Consider the following 12782-nt stretch of genomic DNA (forward strand, 5'->3'; position numbering starts at 1 on the left):
GGTCTGACTGAAGCAAATCCCCCACCCCATAGGGGAAGCCTTATCACAGAATGAGTGGTAACGTTGAAAATGGACTCCTCTTTTCATGGGGAAAGAGTAGCCGATGTTTGCGTCTGCGGAAACGGACGGGAGTGCATGTGTTTCTGCGGAAACCACACCTTTTCCGTGGCACTCAAACGTGCCCAACACGGTTATGGGGCATGAATATATAGAGGACTGATATTTTTAACTTCAATTGGTAAAAATTATTTTATCTTTTATAGAATATTTTACTGCTAAAATCACTACTAAAATATTAAAATAATGGTGTGAACATGTCATAGCGTTTCACCTCATGTCGCCTAATATCTCAATTGGGAATGTTTGCTTTGGCCACAAGTGGCAATGAACAATCACAGCTGAGACTGATCGCTGCTGTTGTTGATTACAAGGTCAATCTTGTGACCAACTTCCACAACATCGAAGGAAAAGACGACAACAGGTGGCAATCACAATCACAACTTGAACTTTTCTCATATTCAACTGTTATTGTGACTTATAACAATCACAACTTATACTTTTCTCAATTTAACTAACCTTGACAAAGTGTTGTGATTGTGACCTATAACCACGATCGTGAGGAAATCAAAGAATCACAGGGCATTGCAAACATGATAAGTCTATATATAAAACCAGAACATAATGGACATCGTAGAGAAACCTGTACACGAAAAAAGAAAAAAAGTGCTTATTCTATCTGAATCATTCATCTAGCATTCAGAATTTTCACTCGACAAACTGCATGATCTGGATGAAATTAGATAGTAACATTAGCCTAAACGCCACAAAATTGCCTCAAACTTCACACATAACATTCGGTTCACAACTGTGTTCATCATGTCAGCTTTAATCCATTGAAGGGTTCATCTGTAACCACCTACTTGAAGATTATCGATGAAGTGCATGTAGAACTCAATCAGAACTCACTTCACTCATGTTGCTGCTCTGCACTGATATCACCCCACTGGACCTTGTACTTCGCCGCAAGGTAATGAGCGCCAACAGGTCCTCGGCTACCATATGGATAAAGCTCGGGGACAATTTTTTTCTCTTCTATTTCTTTCAATAATGGCGTGAAGAGTGCCCATGCAGCATCAAGCTCATCGCTGCGGATGAAGAGTCTCCTCTCTCCTTCAATGGCATCAAGTAGCAGCCGCTCATAGGCATCTGGTATTTCCTTCGAGTACCTTTGTGAAACAAAGAAAAGTTTCAGGCGACCATTGAGTCAGCTGACTAAATAAACAAAAACTAATACAGCTCCTACATAAATTAGAAACATCAGGAGGAAAACTTCAAACCGTCAAACAAATATGATAAAGCAACAGATGAAAAAGTTAAGCAAAAAATGGTTCCATTTCACTCATTAAATCAACAGCAAATAAATAAATGTTGCAATAAACGCATTGGTTCAAAGAATTTTCATGGAAATAGTCACAGTGAAGAAAGTAGTTTGGACAATCATACGAGGACAACTGATTAACTTAAAAAATTGAATACTGCCGGAAAGGTAAAATTGCTTAAGATCTGTTACCAGCCTTAACAAGCTACAAGATTGTCAACACAATGAAGCAGAACTAACTTGAAGAGACAATCTTTGATCTTCAAAACACATTGTAGTCCAACTCAATAAGCCGTACCTAGCAGCATAATGAAGATTCAGATTACTTCGATCCAACCGCATCCCCAGTCCAGGTATCTTGTTGTTGATCTTCAAATAGAAGGCTTCATCAGGCTGAACACGTATCACAAGCTCATTTGTTGCTTTGTCAAGATCTGTACTGAAGTTTTTGCTATATAGATTACCTGGAACATGTCTGAACTGTACTCTGATTTCGGCTCTGGAAATAAAATGGTTCTCAGTTCTACTATAATTGAGAGTTACCAGTTTTACAACAGATATTAAGAGTCAAAATTCATGAGTCAAAGTTTTCTCATGAACTAAGACAAGTGGGAATAGAATTTGTATACCGCCTGGTGTGCAAGGCTTTGCCAGCTTTCATCAGAAATGGAACTCCATCCCATCTAGCATTGTCTATAAACAGAGCAGCTGCAGCAAATGTTGGTGTCAGACTGTCCTTGGGCACAGTCTTATCATCGAGATATCCTGGATATGCAATGTCACCCTTTGTATGGCTCTTATATTGACCAAGAGCTACATTGTCCAGTTGCAAAGGCTTCATCGAGCGTAAAACCTTTACCTGAAACACATAAAAATTTAACTTTAGCAAAACTAGAATCTCCAGCTAGGCACAGTATTTTTGCATAAGCTGTTCAATTAATTCCCCAAGATCACCTTCTCATTCCTGATATCCTCTGCGTCCAAGCTGACAGGAGTTTCCATAGCAAACAATGCCAATATTTGGAGCAAGTGGTTTTGCATTATATCTCTGATGATCCCATGGCTGTCAAAGTACCTGTATCAAAGAGAAATTTCAAATAAGCAAATAGATATTAACCTCAAAATGATGGTCTTACTGAAGAATGCTCGACAAAATTCAAGCTTACCAGCCTCTGCCTTCTGTCCCAAAATCTTCTGAAAATATAAACTGCACATTCCGTATATACTGTCTTGACCATAGTGGTTCAAAAATAAGGTTCGAGAAACGAAGTACTGATAAATTCTCAACCAGTTCCTTTCCCAGATATTGGTCAATTCTGCAAATTTGAATCTCCTACTCTTAGAATACAAGTGATGCTGCTCAAAGAGAATAATGCCTGTCATAACAGAAACTACCTGAAAATTTGGTCTTCTCGCAGGTACTTCTTAAGGCTTCTTGTTAGTACTGCAGATGATTCAGAGTCGCGTCCAAAAGGCTTTTCAACAATAACTCTTGTCCACCCATTGGATGAAGAAGCTGACAGACTGGCACATTTTACTGCATCTATGTATACATTTGGTGGAACTGATAAGTAAAACAAACGGTTTGAGACCCTGCCTGCCTGTAAGTATTTTAAGGTCATTAGCAAGCTCATGTGAGCCTTATACTAATTGGTAATTGAATACTGTCAATTACTGGTAATATTACTTTTACAAATTCACAAACTAAATTCAGATGTAAACACCCATAAATATCATCAGAAAAACAAATGGTTGGACAGCTTTTTAACAAGGAATTTACTCATCTAAGAACATATTTCTAGCATGGTCCAAAAAATATAGGAATTAATTGGTCTGAAGACTCTGAACTTTGAAATATACTTTCTCAAGTTAGTCTCACAAACTAGAACAGCATGAGATTAAGCTAAATATGTCTTTTTTTTTCTTTTCACAAGTTTTCATGATATCCTTACATGTAGCTATAGCAATAATTAGTAGCAGCAGTAGTAGCAGTTCCAAATTCCAATAATAGTACTAGCAGTTAAAAGGGTGGAAACATGCAGAGTAGTTCTACAAACTAAAGAGTTTGCTCCAATTCACTTATCTACAATAATGAGCATTCAAGAAAGCTAACCTAGAGGATGTTTGAGAAGTCAACAAGCGTACATGCAAGGGATGTGTCTCTTGCTTCAAGAATCTGACTGGTCAGAGGTTGGTTACACATTCTCATTAAACAAATGAATTAGTATTTGGATTGGATGTGTAAAAGTGGGTGAAATAACAAAAAACAATTTTCTGATGCTTACATCCTCTCATTAATCATTGTGCTTAATGTCACCATGGAACAATCTCAGCCAGGAAATGAAAAAAGGAATGATGGGCATGAAACACGAATTTATATTTTAATTCCAGTAATAATCAAAATAAGTATCTCTAGGAGAATTATGCATAGTAACAGCTGAATCTTTTCTTTCAAGGACTAACATAATAGGTAGCCTACAATTGAAAAGTCATTCTTGTATTCAGAAGTAAGAGCAATAAAGGAACAGAAAGGAAATTCTTTTGCACAATAAATGAGAATAAATAATATAGCTACATTTCCACTAACAGGATTCTGACTTTATGGGTTCTTCCAATTAACACAAATAACTGTGATGGATAAAAATGAATGCACATGTAGCATGGGAAATTTTCTACTCCCTAAGGTCAGTCACTGTATAAAGCATGCAACAAAATATATAAGCTCGCAACAAAGTATAAGAAAGAAATAATATATTTAACACTAAGTTAATTACCCTCTCAGAGGCCCAAAAAGTCATTAAAAAAATCCCTTATTTACCTCATAGACCAAAATTTAAGCTAAAAGACATGGCTACAACAACAACAACAACAACAACTACGCCTTCATCCCAAAAGCTAAAAGACATGGCTAAGCAGAGAAATATCCGCCATGAACCCTTGGAGTGTACCTCATGTTCTTTCAAGTTCTTGTCCAACTCTGCAAAATTATCCACTGAATCATACTGCCCCGAATGGTAGAAGCATCTTTCCAAGAACTGATTTATCTTGTCATTGCAGTTCTTCCTGGTTAAACATTAAGAAGAAAACACAAACCTTATCAATAGAGAAAGGAATCTCGAACCAAGCATAACACTTAAACCTAATGAAATCCACCTCGAATTAAATACTTGAGAAAGACATTACAGTCCCACATAATTAATGCAATATAGATACTTCCTAAGATAAAAAAATTGAAACATCAATACCATGAATCAGTAACGAACGTGAAAACAAACAAGCACCTCTTATCAATTCTGCAAGTAAGCGTGTCGCTAACCATTGTTCTAAGTTCAGCATCTGTCATCTTACTACGAGCATAGCCGAAGATGGTAAAATGCTGCCAACACAAATTCAAAACCTCAATGCTACTTCTTAACTCGACTCGAGATACAGCATGAAAGCATTAACAGAAAATTCTCATATGGAAGGCAAAAGAAACGAAAGCAACCCGAATGCGAAAGAAAATGAATTCGGACCTCCGGGAGGCATCCCTCGCAGAAAAGAGCGAAGAGTGCAGGGTAGATCTTCTTCTTTGCAAGGTCTCCAGATGCTCCGATCACGGTGAAACTAACGGTGGGCTCATCATCATTCCTACCTGAGCCGGCCACAGGGGCTCGCCGTTGCTCCGAAGGTGGTCTCAGAGGCAATGCACCATCACCATTCAACTTTACCGAAAGGCTTTCTCTTTCTGTTGCAGTGGCGGCCAGTCCTATGACCAAACACCCAACTTGTTTTTTAATTGCACCAGCCAGAGAAGTTCGCAAGAGAGAGAGAGAGAGAGAGAGAGAAAGAGAGAGAGAGAGAGAGAGAGAGAGAGAGAGAGAGAGAGAGAGAGAGAGAGAGAGAGAGAGAGAGAGAGACTCATCAAAGTGGGAAACCATGAAAAAATATAACACCAGAGAGGAAAGCAAAATGGATAAACATTGTAGAAAACACAGGAAGAGAAAACCATGGCACAATCTTCACAGAAATGTGAAATATGTATAAATCAAAAGAAATCTAAACCAAAAAGAAGAAAAAAAGAAAAGAAAAAATTGTGCTAGCACCAAAATGAGCCCAAAAATTCAGACTGAACAGTCTAAACCCATAAAAAATCCATCAAAATCTAGAGTTCCCACAAGCTAAAACTCACAATCAATCACCCCAAAAAGAAGAAAAGCCGAGAGAGAGAGAGAGAGAGAGAGAGAGAGAGTCTAACTCATCAACGTGAAAAAACATAAAACATATATCAGAGAGAAAAGCGAAAGGTTGAAACGCTATAAGAAGCCAGACGAGAGAACCACTGCACAATCTTCACAAGAATAATTCTTCACAAAAATCTCTGTGAAATATGTATAAATCAAAAGAAACCCAAAGAAAAAAGAAAAAAATGTGTTATCCAACAAAATGCACAGAAAATTCACACTAAACCAACAAAAAATCTACAACCCCCACAATCTAAAACTCACGAGTACAACACACCCCAGAGAGAGAGAGACAGAGAGAGACCAAAATCCAACAACACCCACCTTCCTGCGTGAACACGGCGCTAAAACAGGGAACGATTCCAGATCGAACTACCCTCTTCTTCGCCGGAAACAAACTCGGACGATAAGAAATCCCGGCAATCGTCCTACGCCCTTGCTTTCCCGAAGATGGTGCCGAAGAAGACGAAGCAATACCACACAGCGACGAGCAATCTGAGGCGACGGACGCCATTTTCCTCCTATGGTGACAGCAAAAAACCAGACGACGAGAGAATTAACGAAGAGAATGGGTGGGATAACTTATATACTGGGAGGGACATCGGAAACATCGAGCATTTTCCGAGAAAAACTCGCATTTCCTCACGATTTTAAAATGCATTTTGCCTTCTCTCGCTACATTCCGAATCGTACCAGACGCCCATTTGGCGGCTTACGTTCCCCGTTTCCCCTTCTGAGAAACAGGCCATGGCGGGCTTTAGTTACTATGATGGCTCTGGATCCGTCACAGAGATACGGTACGACCCGACACGTCAGAGTTCAGAAAATTTATGATAAAGGATTTAAGGGCGAATATTAAATTTAAAATTTTAATGAATATAAAAATATTTTAGATATTTTAGATTTTTTTAATATTTGCACAGAAAAACTGCCACCAAGATGCTCTAGCTCCTGTCTTGTATGTCTAAAATTCTGTGGGCTTACCTTGCCCCAAAAAAGTTGTCAGGATACTTTAATTAAAATTATATAATTATAAAAATATTAATAAAAAATCAACAAGTATTAAAATTTATTTATTAAACCTTTTATCCTTGTAAATGTAATACTTGAATGATTGAATCCGGTCAAGACCAAGTGGGTAATGTCATCATGATTTGGGGTGTCAACGGGTCGGGTTTATCCGAACCAAACCCTATAAAGTCTGGGTATGGTGACAAATAAAACGATCCGATTAAAATCCGGGTTCAGACCTGAAGGTCTGATTAATATATGGACCTGGTATAGTTTGTAAAATCTTATACCAAACCCAGGCCTAACCTGAGTTTCGATTAAGCTCAATATTTCAATGTAAAATGATAAGAAATATTATTTTATTGGGTATGGTACTAGTTTGGTTCATGTAGTTCTTATCAGGTCTGGGTATGGTTTCTCTTATAGTAAACCCGATTAGACCTTGGCTCTGAACATAATACCATACCCGAAAATCTGGTCCAAGTCTGATTTCACTGGAGTCGGAACCATACCTGATCCATTGACACCCCCCTAACCATGACATGACCTTTATTCCTATGTTACAATAATACAATATGAATTCGATACATGTAGGGATGTAATTCGACATTAGACCCAAACTCGCTCAAAGTTGGATCCGATTAATAATTAGATCTACACTCGATATTGAATTTTGCATCCAAATCTGAATCCTTGTGTATATAAATGCCGGATTTTAAGTTAGTTGGATCTAGATTCGGTTTTAACACATTTCATCCAACTGTGAATCCAAACCTGATATTAAGTCTGATTAGGATGTCAATGGAAAGGATATTAACTAATATCAGACATAATTCAACTCTGTTTAGTAAGCTAAAATGATATTCGATTATAATTAGATAGTGATATAGTTTTTATTTTTTGCTATCAAATCTGACAAATATCTAGATTTGATGGATATCTGAATCTGATTACATGTGCAGATATGACATGAGCTTTTCACCATCTGAATTCGAATATGTTTAGCCAACATCTGATTAGTGGAATCTGGTATTGACCACATTCAATTAGAATCCAAAATATATATACAAAAAGTTATAAAATATTAGGTATAATGTGTAATATATAATTTTAAGTGTAATATATAAATATGTGCATAACAGTGTCGTGTCCTTCATTGTATCCATGCATAGATTGGAATAGGAAGGCAATGACAAAATGGATCCATTTCCGAGCTGTTGGTTTTTTTGGTGAAGGCCTAATTTAGCATTAGCTATTCCCATTTTTTAATTGTTGAGATTAGGGGTGTCAACCAGTCGGATTTGGTTCGAACCCAGGTGGTATTAGACTTGGATTAGGTTTTTGGGTATGGTATTGAGTTCAGACCTGGGTTTAAAAGAATCCAATATAAAAAAAAAACCATACTCAGACCCGATAAAAACTACATGAACCAGTCCCAGTAAAACAAATTCTTTTATCATTTTTACATTGAAAATTTGTGAGTCTTAATACTCAGGTCGGGTCCAATTCTGAAATAAAATTTCACAAACTATACCCAAGTCCATATATTAATACATTTAGGTCCAAACCCGTGTCTTAACCGAATCTTATTATTTATCACCATACCCGGACACTATAGGGTTTGGTTCGGGTCTGGGTAAACCCGACCTGTTGGCACCCCTAGTTGAGATGCTTTAGGTTTGTGAGCTTGGCCACTTTACACCTTGCAAGTTGGTGTATAAATAGTTATTAAAAATGTAGATATTGTGATATTGTTGTTTTAATAAAAAAAATAACTTGATTTTTGCCCTATAAATCTGAGACCTAAAACATTGCATTTTTATCGTGATATTCTCAAAATATCGTTTGATATTGGTCACACTGGTTGCTGGGTCTGTGTGCGCCTACAGTACAATGAAAATTTAACCTCAGGCCATTTTAATAGGTCACTGGCTCTATAATCTATAAACTATGGTCGGCCCATAGTGCCCTTGTGGGCCAAAGATGTGCTGGAGTTCTGTCAATGTCATATAGACATAGGCCAGTTGGGGTTCATATGGGGCTGTCAGATGGGGGTCGGTTAGGGGTGGCAAAACCTGACACGACCCGCCAACCCGACCCGCCAACCCACCTCTTAGGCAGGTTTGGGTTTGGAAAAAATGAACCCGTTTAATAAAAGGGTGGACCCGCCTAACCCGTTTATTAAAGGGGTCAGGTTCATGTTAGGGGTATGCCAACCCGCCAACCCGCCTGACCCGTTTAATAAATGGGTTAGGCGGGTGGGTCAACCCGCCAACCCACCAACTCGTCTGCCAACCCGACCCACGAACCTGAGAACCCGTTTACCCGACCCAACCCATTTATTAAATGGGTTGGTGGGTCGTGTCGGGTTACCCGTTTATTAAACGGGCTGGGTTCGTGTTTGCCACAGCCGACCCGTTTAATAAACGGGTCGGGTTCGGGTTGAGGTATGCTGATGCGCCAACCCACCAACCCGACCCGATTGCCACCCCTAGGGTCGGTGAGGTCCAATCAGCCCATGGGTCTCATGGGACCAGGTATCCAAAGCTTGTGAGAGAAACGAGGGTACCACACACTTTTCCTGAAAAAATAGTCCTAATCCAGTTCAAATACTCATGTGGATCTTAAGATACATATTTATAAGCAGGTGGTGGATTCAGATCAGGGATCTGAATGAACCCGGTCCATCCACATCCCTACTCAAGGGCCTGGAACAAAAACACTGATCCAGATCGGGGTCAGATCCGGGCCTGTCATTCTTCCATGGGTGGGACCATAAACACCAGATTTCAACTTTGGTGTGGTCCATTTCTATTTATCTGGTTTCACCTGGATGCATTTAGAAGGCAAGCTGGATCTGGGTAGCATTACTCAGTGAGGACAAAGTATAACTGTGCGTTGAGCTTGAAAACCACAGGCGCAACCGACTTTATTGTAGTATGGGGTGGAAAACAGACCGGATATAGTTGGGTATCCAACACGAATCTGGCATATTTTTTGGGATTTAGTTGGGTATCAAATATGACCATGCCTAACACACATTAAAGTATCAAATCTCATATGACTGTAGATACAAAGTCCCCACACACAATGTATGCTATGGAAAAGGTAAATCTGGATGGAGACACTTAATATAAGTTTAAGCTTTTTGTGTTAACTTTAGCAGTGTTTAACCAGCATGAAATTACCAAAATATCCTTCAATTATGACTTTCAAAAATTTGAAAATTTTAAGCCAAAAAATGTTTTGTCACAGCAAATAATAGGTGGATGATTCGAATGAGGCATAGTCTCTTAAGTTCAATAAACAAAAGAAAAAAAAGAAAAAATTGCTTTGTTGAAAGACACAGTTGTTTGTAAACTTTGTCTTCAAGATCCAAAAACTTTTTTCACACTGGTATGTCCATTCGAATTTGATTCTTTTTTGTAGGAGTTTGGTCATAGGAAAGGTAATTTTAGAAAAATCTTGATTGAATTGCCGGTAGTAACCTGCTAATCCAAAAAAACTTCTAATATCACTGATGTTTTTCGATTGTTTTCAATCCAGTATAGCTTGTACCTTAGTAGGATCTACGGATACTATAATTAAAAGAGGTGAGATCACAACTTAGTAAGAAATAAATTATAAGCAAAACTAAATTCAAATTACAACTTTAGTGAGTTCTAAACTCCTAGTCTTGTTTTAGTTTTAGATCACACATCACAGTCAAGTTTATGTCTTTTAATTTATCTTAGTTTCTTACTTGATTCTCACAAGTTAGCATCATCTCAATATTAACTACTATCTATTTTGGCTATACCGGTAATAGCCTATTATGGGTATAGCAACCTATATAGAATATCTTAATTATACGGTGTTGGCTAGACTTTGAACCACTCTAACTTAGTCCACAGCAGTGTAGGACCCTTGATAGCGAGCTGTCAAGTCAAAAGTCTAAAGCTATACATGCTCCAAGGTTTTGTGGTTTATCATACATCTTAATCTGCTCTAGAGTCCCAAATTCTCTTGGTAAAACCCTAAAATTCTGTAGGACATATGTATCGCATGCATTTACATGAACTTTTACTCGAGTTCATTTTCACTGTCTCCTGACAGTAGTTTTAAGAGACATTTTCATTCAAGTATTCTCAATGACTAAATCCTAGAGTTCTGAGGTTCACTAATTTTCTAAGCATGTAGAGGTATAATCTCTCTACATCTATAAATCTCGAGGACCCTAACAGTGGCGGCTCATATGCTGGTGACCACTTCCACCATCTTTCTCGAATACTTATGGGGTTTTAGGTATGCTATAGTATTTCAAGTACAATAGCACATCTGTAATTATTATGGGACTCAAATCTTATCTTAAGAACTTTGTTCTCATGTATGTATTTTTAAGTTCTTCACAAACTCAAGCATGCACTTCAACTAACATACGATAATTCAATACATGTAACTCATGCTGAAATATCACAGATTCATGAAATCATTTATGACATTCAGGACTAATTTACATGCATTCATTCTTTAATAACAAGAAAATTATATTTATAGTATTCAGTTGTAAACTCGTTAGAATTCAGGCATGATTTCATGTGGTATAATTTACAAATGTTTCAGCATATAATGATTTATTAACTAAAATGCTTATAATTTTTCTTACATCGAATGTGAAGATTGAACTCTAGTCACACTCGTGTCTCACGTGACTGTAATAATATAGTCAAATCATCACACAAGCACATTTATATTAATAAATAGTCATTATCTATATATTGTTAAAATTATAAAAATACCTCTCCCAAGGTAGTTTGTCAAACCTCAATTTTTATGCCCTTAGTTTGGTCAAAATCATAGGACATTTATATTTCTCTTTATGATATAAACCTAACACACCAAACCTCACTCAATTTTGAGTTCGAAATGCAAAGTTATGCTCATTTTACTTAATTGGATATTGCATTATACACAAGGATAGTTTATTCATTTTACCTCTCTGCGAATTGACCTGGTCAAATCGGGTTCGGTCTGAGTTCAAAACACTAGGCTTACTAAACTTAGTACAGACTCAACTAGGTTTGGGTTCAAACCTATTTGGATTATCTAAAATTCATCTCAGATCTGCCTAGTAATTGGTGATCCCCCCACCCCCTCATTAATGGGAGGGGTATTTTAAAATACTCACCTAAAATCTAAGAAAAATCATCATAAATCTTTAAAATTGGTATTCTTCGAAAGCCCTCTAATCCCTGCCTTAGATACTCCCTCTACAGACTAGGCTTGGCATCAACATATGTGTCCCGATAGGCTCAGCAGTGAAGTTTTGATACCATATTTTGATGGTTAGATGTCTCGTTGCGCCTCTATCTCCCTCTAGTATCAACTGCAAAAGGAATGAGCAAGAAATGAGGAGAAAGAATAAAGAATGAGAAGAAATAAGAGAGTGGGTGTATTCTCTACTCTCTCCTATTCATTTTATTATAAAGTCCTCTTTTACACCTAAAAAGTCTATTATACCCTTGTGCTATAGGTGATATACAAAAATATACAAAAAAGATTTAAATACCATCAATCTTTTACACCTAAATATTCATCGCTAAATTGCGATGGAAAGTTTTTGTCGCCAATCCGTCGCTAAGTAGCGACACACATTTTTCCGTCGCTAATGCCACAAATATTTTGAATGTAAGTGACGAGCTCTCGCTAGTCCATCACAAATTTGCGACGGAAAAAATCCGTCGCAAATTTTCATCGCTAATCAGGGTTTTTCTTGTAGTGTCAATCTAACCCCATAGATGTGTTTCCCACGGTTTGTTTGTTAAGTATCAGATCTTGGATCATTGATTATTGAATTCTTTCAAAAACTTTTAATTTTCAAGTGATTGAAAGGCCAGGTCCTACTAAGCAAAAACATGTAAATCACGACTGTAAGGCCTGATGAAATTTTTTACAAGATGTCCTACATCACACTCGGGTGCAATAACCTTCCTTTGATACTTTACATGTTAAAAAGCAGTAACAGTTTAATCACTGTATGTACTAAATTATTAAGAGAATCTCTAGAACTTTTGCTCAAACTTGTGAAGTCCTGGCTGTCTGCAACTATACCCCAGAACACAATCTCCAGTACCACAAACTAGAGGGAAAAGAAAAGCACAAAAGTGGAGTATAAGCATAAAAACAAGAAT

The 12782-nt window shown here is 37.5% G+C and overlaps 1 protein-coding gene across 1 annotated transcript; it reads right to left on the reverse strand.

Moving 5' to 3' along the window:
- Nucleotides 1-625: 625 nt before the first annotated feature.
- On the reverse strand, nucleotides 626-6153 carry LOC149851442 (glucose-6-phosphate 1-dehydrogenase, chloroplastic-like). Its single transcript, XM_090000753.1, has 10 exons — nucleotides 5926-6153; nucleotides 4894-5126; nucleotides 4660-4754; nucleotides 4327-4441; nucleotides 2774-2979; nucleotides 2545-2694; nucleotides 2333-2453; nucleotides 2008-2237; nucleotides 1677-1877; nucleotides 626-1226 (listed from the first exon to the last, which is right to left on the reverse strand). The coding sequence occupies exons 1-10, from the start codon at nucleotides 6113-6115 to the stop codon at nucleotides 968-970; spliced, it is 1800 nt and encodes a 599-aa protein (XP_089856879.1). The 5' UTR covers nucleotides 6116-6153; the 3' UTR covers nucleotides 626-967.
- Between the last annotated feature and the right edge of the window lie 6629 nt (nucleotides 6154-12782).

The sequence above is a fragment of the Nuphar pumila genome, chromosome 1 (assembly GCF_984573655.1).
Source record: "Nuphar pumila chromosome 1, dmNupPumi1.hap1.1, whole genome shotgun sequence".
Taxonomy (NCBI): domain Eukaryota; kingdom Viridiplantae; phylum Streptophyta; class Magnoliopsida; order Nymphaeales; family Nymphaeaceae; genus Nuphar; species Nuphar pumila.

Excerpts from the sequence above, each read along its gene's own strand:
- LOC149851442 (XM_090000753.1), bottom strand. The coding sequence starts at position 6,115 with ATGGCGTCCGTCGCCTCAGATTGCTCGTCGCTGTGTGGTATTGCTTCG. Across the intron at positions 5,127-5,925 it reads CGCCGTGTTCACGCAGGAAG|GACTGGCCGCCACTGCAACA; the intron begins GTGGGTGTTGTT and ends GTTTGGTCATAG. Across the intron at positions 2,454-2,544 it reads GGGACAGAAGGCAGAGGCTG|GTACTTTGACAGCCATGGGA; the intron begins GTAAGCTTGAAT and ends TCTTTGATACAG.